Source organism: Fundulus heteroclitus, chromosome 15 (assembly GCF_011125445.2).
Source record: "Fundulus heteroclitus isolate FHET01 chromosome 15, MU-UCD_Fhet_4.1, whole genome shotgun sequence".
Lineage (NCBI taxonomy): Eukaryota > Metazoa > Chordata > Actinopteri > Cyprinodontiformes > Fundulidae > Fundulus > Fundulus heteroclitus.
The window spans coordinates 6,078,777-6,092,208 of record NC_046375.1 but is presented as its reverse complement, the minus strand read 5'-3'; the positions used below and the strand labels follow the sequence as shown (position 1 = coordinate 6,092,208).

Here is a 13,432-nt window from a genome sequence, read left to right as displayed (position 1 = left end):
TACTACACGTCTGCTTCTGCTCTTTAAAAAGAAGATTGTGATTAAAGAGGTGCATAATAAAATGAAAGTGACCCAGACTGTAATATATATTCCTCCTAAAATGCAACAAACTTAGTAATAAAGTGCTCTTCACAGTAAATTGAGTGCATATAGTGCAACAATCCATCCACCAGGTGATCTGACTGGAGCGCAGAAGTAGCTGGTGAGCAGGTGATCTTCCTGCTGCACTTATTTCTGTGTCCTAGTTTTTATTCCCCAGATCCAGTGTGGTTGCTGTGCAAGTAGAAAAATAAAAAGTGCTCCACGGATGAAGCGCTGTTACAGTTCTTTCCGCAGGGAGTCTGCAAGCACCTGCTTCCGAGTCAAGGATGTATTTTACACAAAAGGAAAAAGCCACAGAGTCCAACACTGCTGGCACATTTTAAATCTTGATAGATGAGTTCATTGTGTGCAAAGCTCCATTTTTGGGTGAGCACCGATTCACAAGTGCAGCTCCCAACTTGTAACAAAAGGAAAACGGAAGGGAGCAAGTCACCGGATCCTGACTTCACACCTCGAAGTGACGGAAAATGCTTTCGACATATGCCAGCACCCTCTGCCAGTCGGGCCCCTCTGCCTTCAGCATCTCCTCCACGGTCTGTCACAGAGTTAAATGGGAAAAGACGTTGCAGTCAAAAACTTAAGAACGCTTATGTTTCAATTTGTTAGGACTTAAAATATTCTAATTAAATAACCCAATAATTACGATATAATGCACATTTTCTTCATAATATTTATTGTAGCCCATGTTATGGATGCCCACTCTCATCACTGGTGTTTTTGTCAAGACAGCAAATTATCTATCAGAAAATGGAGATTATTTATAGAATTGCTGTTGAGATCAAAAGTTCATGTGTAACTTTTCAGACCAAAAAAAACATTGTTAGACACCGATAGACCCCCTAAAGCATGAAAACCTCCCTTTTAAGCCTGACGAACATTTATAGACATGTCTGGATTCAATATCTATGGCGTAGTTTTAAAGTAAAATGTCTCACCAGTGTGGCCGGGATTCCCACGCTCTCTCCTGTCTTGAACGCAAGACCTAGGTTTCCCTCCTGTCCAAACAACCATGCACATTTCAAATGCATTTAGAATAGTTATTGGCTTTTACTGATAATTTACCAATTTTTTTAATCTAATCAAAATTTAAATAAGCACCTCTTACATCTGAAAATGGAAGAAGACACAACTGTCACTTCAATTAAAAAGCTGATCAGTTAGCATGCACTTCACTGCAAATCAGGCCAGCATTTTGATCACATTTGTTAATCAGCAAGGTTTAATTAAACAGTTTATGAAACTTTGTGCATCCTATTGTGTTTAGAAATGCACCTTCTTGAAAAGCACATCTGTCTGACAAATGTTGCAGTTTTACCTTGTCAGCTGGACTGAGGACGTCATACGGGACATGGGTTGGTAAGTAGGTGTGATAAATGGCACAGAATGCCAATCCATCCTCCCAGCAGGTGCTGAAATTGGTGATCTCTATATTCTGTTGCAGACCAATAAACCAGAATAACTGTACTTTCTCCATAAAACAGCATAAGATATTTTCCTTTCTGCTGAGCCTACATTCATGTACAGTATTTTACACAAGGCTCTCTCCTCTAACCTTGTAACCTTGGGCACGACTTTGGCACCACCGCAGCAGAGAGTTCCTTCTGGAGCCACCGTGGCGCCTCAGCAAAGCACTGAAACCATCCTGAGGTCTGTTCAAGACAAGGAAGTAAAACCTGATTTTCATGCTGGTTTTTATTTTAATGGAACCAGTCGTTTGCTTTTCACAACATTGCACACAAGGTGGTTTGGCAGAAACAGAAAGGCATTTAAAAAATGTACAATATCACCAACAAGTGAAACTCCACGAAAAAGCCAAAACTTACTTCACTGAATCTGAGGTTTGATCCTCCTCTTGTTTTCCTGTGAGACAAAGATGCAGTTACAATCAAACATTTATGCAAACAAAAAAATTTATACAAGATATACTTACATGTGTGGACATTATATGTATGATATACCAATCATGAGAATGTATCACACCTATACAATGTAATGCAGTCCAATACAACAGCTTTGCCATGATTTTAACTCTTAGGAAGCTTATAAATTTTTTTGTTAACACCGATTTACACTTATTATTATCAAGCTCATGACAGCTGAGAAAATAATTCAGAGCTCAGGGGTAATATTTTCTTTGGAAGCGAAAAACTGTCCTAGTAGAGAACAGGGAATGGAGCATTTTTGGTTTTGCACATATAGTCTGTTGTTATTGGTGAAGACAATTTTCAATAACAACAGGAACAATAAGCTTGCATTATAGTGTCCTTTAGTTAGATTTAAAGTGTCTTGCTGCTCATTGAAGCAACACATGATCTTTGCAACTATACAAAACCCAAAATGCTCCATTCCTTGATTTATGTCAGAATCAACTATATATAAACCTCACAACAGAAACAAAAATAAACACATTGCTAACACTGAGAAAAGAAATACCGCACATTGAGCTCTATCCACCCCCCCCCCCCTAATTATGCGTCATCTTCTGTAGGTTTATTCTGACCTGTATAAAAGTTGGACCAGCTATCTTGTCTTTGCAAAATCCTATCTGTTCTTCTCCCTTTTGTTGGCTCTTCCTTCTGGGTGGGTTATAGGACAGAATCATTAAAACACAAAACATAAATATATTCAAATATTCCTTCTAATTCAGACGGTGGGATCCATTTTATACCTTGCACATGGGCAAAGTTGTGCTCGTTTGTTTTGAAGTCCCATCCTGACTTGAAGAATCACTTTGAAGTGGAAGACCAGATAGACTCCTAAAGAACAAAAGTTGAATTTCAACGGCAGCATTTAATCGTGGAAGGATGATCTTAATGTAAACCGTCGTTTAAACTCACCAAGACCTTTCAGACAACATCACTATCCTCCTTGGATCTCTCTGTCCACGTCCCTCTTCCTTCTTTTTCTCCAGAATAGCCAGACTACGAATGTATCCCTCAGCTACTCCCTTTCCAGTCAGCTCAACATTTTCTGACCCGTTCGTCTTCTCAGGATCATGAGTTTCACCATCAACATCATCATCACCATCTTTGCTTTCAGTTTCTGCTTCAGCTTCCTTTTGAAGTTTATTCCCAGCCTCTTTGTTTGTCAATTCCTCCTTCAGCCTGCAAACATGCCTCAGAACATCCAGCTCTGCTTGCTCCTGCTGCCGCTGCACAATGACTTCATTTAGTTTGTGGCAGACGTCTCTGTGCTCAGCTCTCAGGCTCTCCAGCGCCTGTTCCGTCTCCTGCTGCCTGCTGAGGGCCTGGACCAGCTGCTCCTCCAGACCTCTGTGGTTCTCTTGGAGCAAACCCAGAGCGTGATCCGACTCCAGCCGCAGCCTGTCGGCCACTGACACCGCTATCTGCAGGTCCCACTGGAACTGCTGCCATTCCAACCTCTCTGTCTGGGAACAAAATAAAAAAAGCCAACTGTTCTTAATGTTAATTAAAGCCTGGTGCTTCTGACGTGTTTTCTCTGACAACCCTTTATGTTTTATTTCACTTTTTTTGGCAAAAATGTTATGTAGAATTTAAAATAAGTATGCATACTGGCTATTTTTTTACATAATGAGAAAAAAATAAGTACACTAAAATGCTCATCATGCATTGCCTCAAATAAATAAACTTTGCTTGGAAACAGCAAAAAAGTAGTTTACTTCCTAGGAAGTCTTCAAGGTAGGCCAGGACAACTTAAAAAAAACAACAAACAAAAACAAACAACTGATTTTTTAAAAGTGGAAACCTAAGCCAAAAGAGAGTAGGTGCGGAGAAAAATCAAAGCCAACCCGCTGCATGAATAGCAATTATGAGGCTAAGCAGAGACCAAGGGCTATTTTAACAACAATATTAATGAACTGTTCACCAGCAAGCTGGAGCACTTCTAGAGTTGAGGTTTTGGCAGAACAGGGTCTGGAGCGTCCAGGTTTTTAAATCAATGCTGAGAAGGAAGGACCTTCACACCATTAATTAAAAAAAAAAAAAAATGCCCATTTGTCTTGGAAGCATTGCTAGGTCACATCCACACAAATTGGAGTCCATTATTGAAAACATCCAAAACAACTTCAATTCTTCCCAGAAGTCAAATTTGCAGTAAGTTCACCGTGAGGCCAGACTTTGATATGCTCATTAAAACCCAACTAAAGAGCTACGTTTCATATGCCGAACCCTAAAGCCCTCAGTCAGCATGCTCAAGCTTGGAAAAAAAACAACAACTAAACAAGCATGTCTTGTTTGCCAGCAGAATGTCTCTTTTCATAAAGAGAAAACAGCATAACTTGACAAAGTTACATTTGGGGAAGACAAAAAAAAAAAAAAAAAAAGTGGGACTCGAGAGGTTGAGCTCATCACAAAGTACAATGTATGACCAACATCTCATAAGGTCCATCAAGCGTGGAGGTGGAGGGTTAATAGTTATTCACAGGAGCCAGGACAGTAATAAATGAACCAAAGGAAACTTATAACATGCAAACTGAACTTTGTCCAAAATATATTTATGCAACGGGACTACAATCCAGAATATAGAAGCAAATCAACAATAAATTGAGATAAAAATGGAAAAACATTTGAACATGCTGTAAAAAACAAAACAACTTTGTGACCAGATTTGTCCCCCCCATCATGCTCTGTTTTATAATACTGAAAGAGGACGGCTTATATAAGTGTTTTGAGTTCTGGACAAGGTATATAGGCCCAGCAAAGCTCACCCTAAGCGTCTCCTTTAGCACGTCCAGCTCCTCGACCAGATCTTCCTTTTCTGCTATCAAGCGTCTCAACATCTCTGGGAAGATGATAGACAAATTGAACAATGACAAATTCAACTATGTGCTTTAGTGATCCATACAGGCATGGTTTCCCTCAATGAAACATTTGTTTATTCCTTTTAGTACCAGTTAACATATTTCAGTGGGTGGAAAAAGACAAGACTGGCATTCTTCATGTCAGTGTTTCCTTGATAATCACAACGAGCCATCAAGAAAACAGAGGGTTTCAGGCTGAAAGTGAAAAAACAAAGATTATGCCTTTTCGTGACTTACTGTCTTCGTTCCAAGTGTCAGACTAGGGTAACTTTTTTGTGCAGATTAAGAATTTGCTGTTACTATCCTAAATTTATAAGACATTAAAAAAGTGCCATTTCTTAAATACTTCCATAATTCACCTTCATCAATGACCTCAATTTACTTCCCCAAATTGATTTTATTACTCGAATTCACCTGCTGAGAGGACTTGGCTGAGATGAGGGAGCGCAATCTGAAAATTGGTTGCTGATTTAGCTCTTCGGGGACATGTTTTTTCTCTGAATTTCTCTTCTATGAAAAGGTCATCTGTGCAGGTGTTAGCACTTTTAACAGTCTAAAGCGGCTATATAATTGGTAAATCTACTCGTAATGGTTTTGAAATTAAACAGATCTGATTTTTCACTTAATCTTTTAAAGAAACCAGTCAAAGTCTAAATTTTTAGGTCAATTACAAACTAAAGAAACATTCATATAAGATTTCTTGCAGCTTTCTTCTACATTGTCAGCATCAATCATTTGGCTGTTTGCCACAACAAGCTTAGAGAAAATCAATCTATTTAGCAAGGAGTTTATCTTTAGTCAGTTACCTGTTAATTATGAAAAGAAACAGGTAACCTAGGGCCTACCTACTGCTCCTGTGGTGATATCAGTGTTGGGGGTTAGGCCCATTGAGGCTCTGTAGTGCTCCATCAGACTGTGTAAAACCAGGGTCATCTCCTCTCCGGTGCCGTCTGCTGCTGCCTGCGGCTCCATCCCGCTGTCTCTCTCCTGCCAGCACTGCTCCGAAGGCGGTCCTTGGGGCAAAGGCAGCGCGACGGGTACGTCCGAACTGTTAGCGACCTTCTCCCGTCTGGCTGCTGCATCACTCGGGTTAGTCTCCGAGGACTTGATGCTCTCCACGCTGATCACTGCCCACTCCGCGGGAGCAGAGAGCTTCTGTTTCCACTCTGCAGCTGGGGAGGGAGAGGAGGGCGTGGTGCTCGCGACTGGTGATGAAGTTTGCACCTTATCAGCCGAGGCTGCAGAGGACAAGGCCATGGCAGCCAGCTCTGCCTCAGAGGGTGAGGTGGGAGGCGTGTGGTAAAAATCCAAAGGGGAACCTGATGAGAGAGAATCAACAGCAAAAACACCCTGAGGTTTGAAAACCGTCTCATAAGTTGCGAGAATTTGCTAAGCTTCTTTCGTATCGCCTTTGTCTGGATGAAGATGGAAGCAACGTGCACAGACCTGTTTACTGTCCTGGACTGAATGATGCAGCAAAATGCATCTCCTGCTAAGATACTGTTCCCCCAAGGGGGCAAGATACAGGATACACATATTATCCCCGATTCTTAAGCAGAAACTCACACAGCTACTAACAAAAATGATATCCATCATTAGAACTGGAGCTACAAATTAGCAAAACATTCTTATTTGAAAAAAAAAAAACAACAACCTTGGATAATCATTCATTTCACTAAGTTATTTTGATAACGAAGCCTCTGTATATCACTTAATATAACGTTCAAGCTTAATGAGTTTGTATGATGCACATCTTATGTAGTTTCAAGGGTACATATTTTACGATAAGCTCCTTGCAGGATCCTATCGTATCCCCATCTCCCTTCCTTGTCCTTGTGCTGAAAAAATTCTGCACACTCATCCCTTCTCTGGGAGCAGCGTGATCTGCTCAGCTGCAGGAGGAAAGCTGTTCTTATTCTATAGCTGGAGCTAAATCCCTGCATATTGACAGCTGAGAAAGAAAGACAAGCCAAGAAAATGTAGACAACAGTAAGTCAGGGATGTAGGCTGCCAATCAAATGTGGTTCGGTCGTGACAAGACTTATAAAAAGGTAGAACGGCACCATTTTGTGCCGATTAAGCAAAATGATTGCTAGGCTATTTGTCACTGACCTGAAAAACAAAGAATCTGTGGAAACAGAGCACAGCCAAAGCACAGTTTATGGAATACAGCCTACTTTTATCTGAAGTCCCTGATTCAGTATATTAAATGCTTTGTTCATTCAATTACCCAAGACCAGAATTTAAATGCGTCAATAAGCACATGTAAGTACTATTTGGAGTAAAATGCTAGAAGCTGCATGACAGTTTTGTAAACCATACTTTAATTTAGCAAAATATATAAAACTTTTGATCAATAAGGCCCATCACACTGAAGCATGTTCGCATATTTAGCTAATAGAGGGGCAATAGTGCATTTTTAAGTTTTCCTTTTTTCTTTATATGCACTACATCAGCACACTGTAAATCATTAAAACATAATTATGCCCTCTTACATGCTTAGCTTCTCTGCTCAGGAGGGAACTACGTAGAATCACAGGTTAAAGACCAGTTCAGTTGAGTCCTTGGAATCAGTCTTCTCAGGACTGGAACCAAACAAGGAGAGGATGCATTCTGATCCTATGCTAATCAGCTACTGAACCACAATCCCTAAAAATCCCTAAAACCAGTGATGTGCAGAAAATGTTGGCTCTGTTAAACCAGGGCTAAAAACATAGGTTACTGGAGCTGCTGCTAGTGTGTGTTGTTTGCATGCGTGTATGCAATGCATTATTTTGTGTTCTAGATGCATTTAGCGTTTTGTTCCATTGGTTCCTTTTCATTCCCATAAAGCGCTTTGAATTTTATGAATTGTGCTGAACAAATAAACTTGACTAAAGCCACAAAAAAATAATAATTTTAGAATGGTCACACAGAATTATTAGTCTTTTAAAGCTTTCACTTTTAAATCTATCCTGGATGTATCAATATTACGTGGCGGTGAAGCAGAGTAGCAAGCACACGTGTAGAGACTAATGTTTTCAGGTACTTGCTCGGCTGCTAAATCAGGTCAAAATGAAAACTTCAGAGGAGTGTTTTTGATCCGTATGCAAATCAGGATTTTCTACTTTGACAGGGATGAGAGACAAAAATGTAAAAATGAGGAAAACGGTCTATAAATAGTCAGTGTGAAATGATGCAACGTAGTGTTTTTTCTCACTCACTACCAACCTGAAAGTCAATAAAGTGCATATCAAGTTAGTTTTTCCATGGCAATTTAAAACTACATTTATCTTTGTTTGTCAACCCAGTTTCAACAAGAGGTGAGAATTCTCTCTGTTATTGCTGGGTTTTGTAAATATCACATGTAAATGGCAGTTTAATGTATACTGCTTTCCATTCCTATTACTGAGGACAAATACAATCTGAAACTGACATATTTCCAGAACTGTGCCAGGACCAGAATAATAATTATAAAAATTTAAATTAAAAAGATAAAAAAAACTAAATCCTTCAAACACTGAGAAATGTCATACATGTACCTTTACATAAACTGATGATCAACCACCATGACTGGCAGCTATTTTCTTGAACAGACTGAACTTGGGTTCAGCAACATAAACTTCTGTGTTCTGTAACACATTTTATATTGCATATCATATAGAATTTGTATATTTATATTTATTTAAGCCTCATTTTGGCCACTCAGAATTGGTGTTAGGAGGACCTTGGCAAAACTGAAATCTGTATTCTCAGAACCTCAGTCACCACTTCCTTCCTTCCTTCTTCTTGCTTGTTTGATATTTTAGATTTTTAATGCATGTGTGGTCATGGTGATCAGATCTGCACTATGGGCTGTCTAACCACAAATATCGGTCCCATCATGAAAGATAAAGTTAATCAAAACATACCGGTGCCTGTAGGGCTGTAGCTGTCTCTGCCATTTTGGTTACCCATCATTCAGCCAGACTGGGTGTCAGCACAGGGTATCAAACTCTGTTCTTCGCTCTCCCAGGTGTCTTGTGAGGTCTTGCTGCAGTCTGGACATATAAATCAATGTACATTTTAAAGAGTATGACCTTGAGCAAACAACTCCAGAAAATAAATAAAAATCAAGCTCTTCTGTGGAGGAAAAAAAAAAAAGAGCTTTACAACATTAACAAAAAGGTACATTTTAGTAATTCCTCAAATTTTGAAAGAACAAAAAACTGAAAAATGTTTGACATTTAAACCTCATATACATGTTCACTAGGAATTTCTCCTTTAAATTTGTTAGCTTTTACCCATGGAGTGACGCAAATAGAGCCAAATATTATATCTCTAGGTTATATTGTGCAACTCCTACGTTTTCTAAAGAATCAACCAAATCCCCATCAATTGACTTAGAAAATAAGGTCAACAGGCTTTCTTTGCAAACAGTGGCGGTTCTTTTATGAATCATGGCCTGAACAAAACCCTCCTTTGCTGCCCCCCACAGAGACCAAAGGTAACCCTAAGGAGCTGCAGCGTTCCACAGCAGAGTGCATCTGTCCATAGGACCAAAAGACAGGGCATACTACTTCAAAGAGCTGGACTTTAAGGAAGAGTTTTCAGAAAAAAGCCATTACTTAGAATTAAAATAAGAATGCACTTTTGTTTCCCCCAAAAAAATGCATGGAGGAAGGTGTTCTGGTTAGATGAGACTAGAATTGAACTTTTTGTGCATAAAAGGAAAATGCTGTTTGGCACAAACCCAACCTATTCCATCACCCCAATAGCGCCATCCCCACAGTGAACCATGGTGGTGGCAGCATCATGCTGTGGGGACGTTTTTCAGCAGCAGGGACTGGGGAACTGGTCTGAGTCAGGGGAAGATGGATGGTGCTAAATTTAAGGATATTCTTGAGCAAGACCTGTGCCAGTCTGCCTGTGATCTGAGGATGGGACAGAGGTGCACCTTCCAGCAGGACAATAACCTGTAGCATACTGCTAAAGCAACACTCGAGTGGCTTAGGGTGAAACATTTAAATGTGTTGGATTGGCCTAGTTAAAGTCCAAGCCTCAATTGAATTGAGAACCTGTGGTCCGACTTGAAGACCGCTGTTCAAAAGTAAAAACCATCGAAAGTAAAGGACCTGGAGTGGCTTAGCCTCGAAGAATGGGCCAAAATTCCAGTGGGAAGATGTGGCGAGCTCACAGAGACGTGTACAAAGTGACCTGCTGCTATAGTTGCTGCAATTTACACACTGCAGTTTTTTGTGTTATGTTGTTCCATTTGTTGTTTTGAAGACACAATAAAAATATTGTGTCTTCAAAGCTCTTAAGGGGTTTTGTAAATAAAACAATCCATTTAAAATTCCAGGTTTTGAGGTAACAAGGCATTAAAAATACCAAGGGGAATAAATATATTGGGAGATAAAGTTTAAAAATAGAACAAAGAAAAGGTATCAGGGATCACAAACTGGGATTTGTAAAATCTTTAACTCACTAATATTTTGGCAAGTTTAAATGCTGTGCTTTTCTCACTTCTCAGGTGGCTCTAATAATAATAATAATAATAATAATAATAATAATAATAATAATAATAATAATAAAAAAAACGAAATAAATACTTTTCCACAAAACAATTGATTCTAGACAGTCTTGGTTCAGTGTAGAATAATTCGGTTAACGTCTGATCAGTCTAAATATTCATGATTCTAAACTAAACTGGGTCTAATTCTGTCCAGACCCTTCTAAACATGTTTAAAATTGCATTTCTGTGCACCAGGCACCAACTTCAGCTCTAGATACCACATGAATATTTTCTTGCAGTGCTCACTTACGATGTGTCCAGTTTTTTAAAGCCTTTTTTTTTTTGTCTTAGCCTTGCATTGTTCGCCAAGCTGTGCCTCCGGAGAGCCATAATAAAAACCGCGACTGTTTGGAAAAGCCAACACTTAACTGACCAGCCTTGTGTCTCTGTGGGGACTTAATCAGATGTATACAAGCACTACGTGATTAACGTCTGAAACGTCTGCTACAGGAACAGTTATGTTTTTAAAGGCACAGCTTTATTGGAGATTATAGGCTCGTCAGATCGGAGATAACTTTACAACAACAAATTGATCAATTAATTAAAAAAAAAGATGTGAACAGATTTTTGAGTGTCCGTTTCTGTCTTTTTCTGTTCTTGTTCTGTCCGATTAAAATTTGAAATTCAAGGGTAATGTCAACCTTTCTGAAAAATTGCAATCTTTTGTACTATGTGCTTAATCCTTTGGCTGCAGATGCTGAATCTGTGCTGTTTCCTTCATCGTACCTACCTGCTCGGCTCAGCCTGGCAGCTGGAAGCAGTTTGGTCTCGGTCTGTCCTGCGTGTTTTTATTTTTTTTTCTGTCGGCGTGTCCTCTGTCCCGCGTCGCGAATGTTCTCGGAGGACAGTTTATCCCATCAATAAAACACACGCAACTCAGAAAGACAGCCACCGTAGTCCTTGGAATCCACTTATATCACCCAACTCATCTGCTTCGTCTTTAAATCCTATGCGGCAAAAAGGAAGGAGGCAGAAGGAAAGAAACTGGCTGCGCAGCGGCTACTCGTCGCAGAGCCAGCAGAAATGATGATGATGACAACATTGAGTACGCTGCTTTGAAAAAAAAATACATACGATAATTACAAAAACGCGAAAATAAAGCAGGTTATTGAAACAAAATACAACGTGGGAAGCAGGTTAGAGAACCAGTCACACCGGCTGTAAGGAAGCTAATTATCTTCTGTGAAAACCAGGTGTGGTGTCAGGCGGCCTGCAGGTGGATCCTGTCAGATAGCTTTAAACCACAAGCACAAAACGAGTCATCTTTAATGAAAATAATTGTTTATCCAACCATGAAAACTCCTCCGACACTCTGAGGAACAGAGTATAAACAAAACAAAATATTTGCTGAAGGAGTGGACGATGATTAGTTTTTCCAAGTGTGCGTAGACGTTTTGGTTCCAATCATTTATATATATATATATATATATATATATATATATATATATATATATATATATATATATATATATATATACCTCCATCCATTTTCTGATCCGCTTAATCCCTCATGGGGGGCGTGGCACATATTCTCAATCCATAGGGTTCGACAATATGTTGGTCCACCCTTTGCAGCGTTTACAGCTTCAACTCCTCTGGGAAGGCTGTCTGCAACTTTTTGGAGTATGTTTATGGGAATTTTCAAGACACATTTGTGAGGTCATACACTGATGTTGGATGAGAAGGGCTTGTTCTTAAGACTGGTTGATGCTTGACGCAAACGTGAGGTTTGCGTGGTCATATTACGTCATTTTGGCTACCACGCTCCACGGCCCTAGGAAAATTCCTAACAGTACAAGGACAGTCCCATGTGGGGGAAAAAACATGATGGACGAGCAAGAGGTCCTTCTGGCGGAGGTTCGTAAATACAACATCTTTATTATTCGGCCCATAAAGATTACGGCGATCAACGATTTGTAAAACATTTCTGGACAGAAATTGTCGTCACTCTTGGAAGAAAGTCAGAGGCTTTAAAATCTTGGAAACAACTCTGCTTTCTACATCTATGTGTTGTAGGTGTAGTACACTTGGCATATGAGCATAATGCTGCCCTCTAGAGTCTAGGAGAATGGTGCTACTTCAGAGGAAAAGCCGCACAGAGTATAAATATTGCAGACCTTGTGTCTGCGCATCTCATTTCCTCGCGGAATGCACGCGGGTCAAGCATAAACCAGCCTTTAGCCTGCATCCAAAAACATCTTATAATGGCAACTAGTTCCTGTTCCTTGACCTTTCATGGGACTCTGTTGTTGGTAGAAAAGGAACCTTGGACTGCTGTGCGGATTTCAGACAGCCTTTAACTCATACACCATCACGCGACGGAAACGCACATGGATTATGTGAGTCAAATCTGGACTTTCAGCCTTATGAAAAAGAACTAAAAAAACATGCAAGTTAGACAAATGTAGTGAAAGGCTGAGGCTTTCCATTTCACAAAGCAAAATATATGAAGGCATGTAGACAGTAGCCAGTCCTTTGCTTGTTATCGTCTTATTATGGTGCGTTCACACCTAACATGTTTTCGACAACCGTAGCGACCAATTTACATGTTCTCCCGATGTACAGGTGCAACACAGGAGCGATATGACGCAAAGCGATGCAACAGATACATTTCTACCGATGCAACAAGCACAATTTTGCTGATTATGGTGAAGCCACAGCAATGCCACACATGTGATGGATGCAAAGTGATAGTCGCTGGAGTTGAAAAATTTGAACTTTTGTGTCTTGTTGCGTTGCGGCTGTGATGTGGGGTGAAGGACAGCAGTGGCAACAAAGCTGTGTTCAATCAGCATTGAAGACAAGCTGATAGTGGCGGTCTGCGGTCGGCCTGAGTTGTATTGACTCAACAAATTATTAATACCGACACAAGTCCCGAAAGGACCTTGCTGGGAGAAGAGTGAGTGAGGAGACTGGAGTGGCAGGTTAAACTTAGTGAAGTGAAACTGGCAATAGATAGCACCATTGTACTATTGTATTTTTGGCTTGTTGTTTTATTTTTGTTATATTTAACAGAA

The 13,432-nt window shown here is 39.9% G+C and overlaps 1 protein-coding gene across 1 annotated transcript; it reads right to left on the bottom strand.

Moving 5' to 3' along the window:
- Window positions 1–97: 97 nt before the first annotated feature.
- On the bottom strand, window positions 98–11,610 carry LOC105938776 (cytospin-A). Its single transcript, XM_021307604.2, has 12 exons — window positions 11,146–11,610; window positions 8,773–8,901; window positions 5,728–6,201; window positions 4,790–4,863; window positions 2,940–3,490; window positions 2,771–2,858; window positions 2,603–2,678; window positions 1,926–1,962; window positions 1,655–1,751; window positions 1,418–1,534; window positions 1,038–1,097; window positions 98–637 (listed from the first exon to the last, which is right to left on the bottom strand). The coding sequence occupies exons 2-12, from the start codon at window positions 8,819–8,821 to the stop codon at window positions 548–550; spliced, it is 1,713 nt and encodes a 570-aa protein (XP_021163279.2). The 5' UTR covers window positions 8,822–8,901; window positions 11,146–11,610; the 3' UTR covers window positions 98–547.
- Between the last annotated feature and the right edge of the window lie 1,822 nt (window positions 11,611–13,432).

Bases quoted from the DNA above. Each gene is read 5' to 3' on its own strand.
- LOC105938776 (XM_021307604.2), bottom strand. From the start codon at position 8,821: ATGATGGGTAACCAAAATGGCAGAGACAGCTACAGCCCTACAGGCACC. The intron at 4,864-5,727 runs GTAGGCCCTAGG...TCATCTTCCCAG, and splicing joins TATCACCACAGGAGCAGTAG to AGATGTTGAGACGCTTGATA. The intron at 2,679-2,770 runs GTATAAAATGGA...TAACCCACCCAG, and splicing joins CAACTTTGCCCATGTGCAAG to AAGGAAGAGCCAACAAAAGG.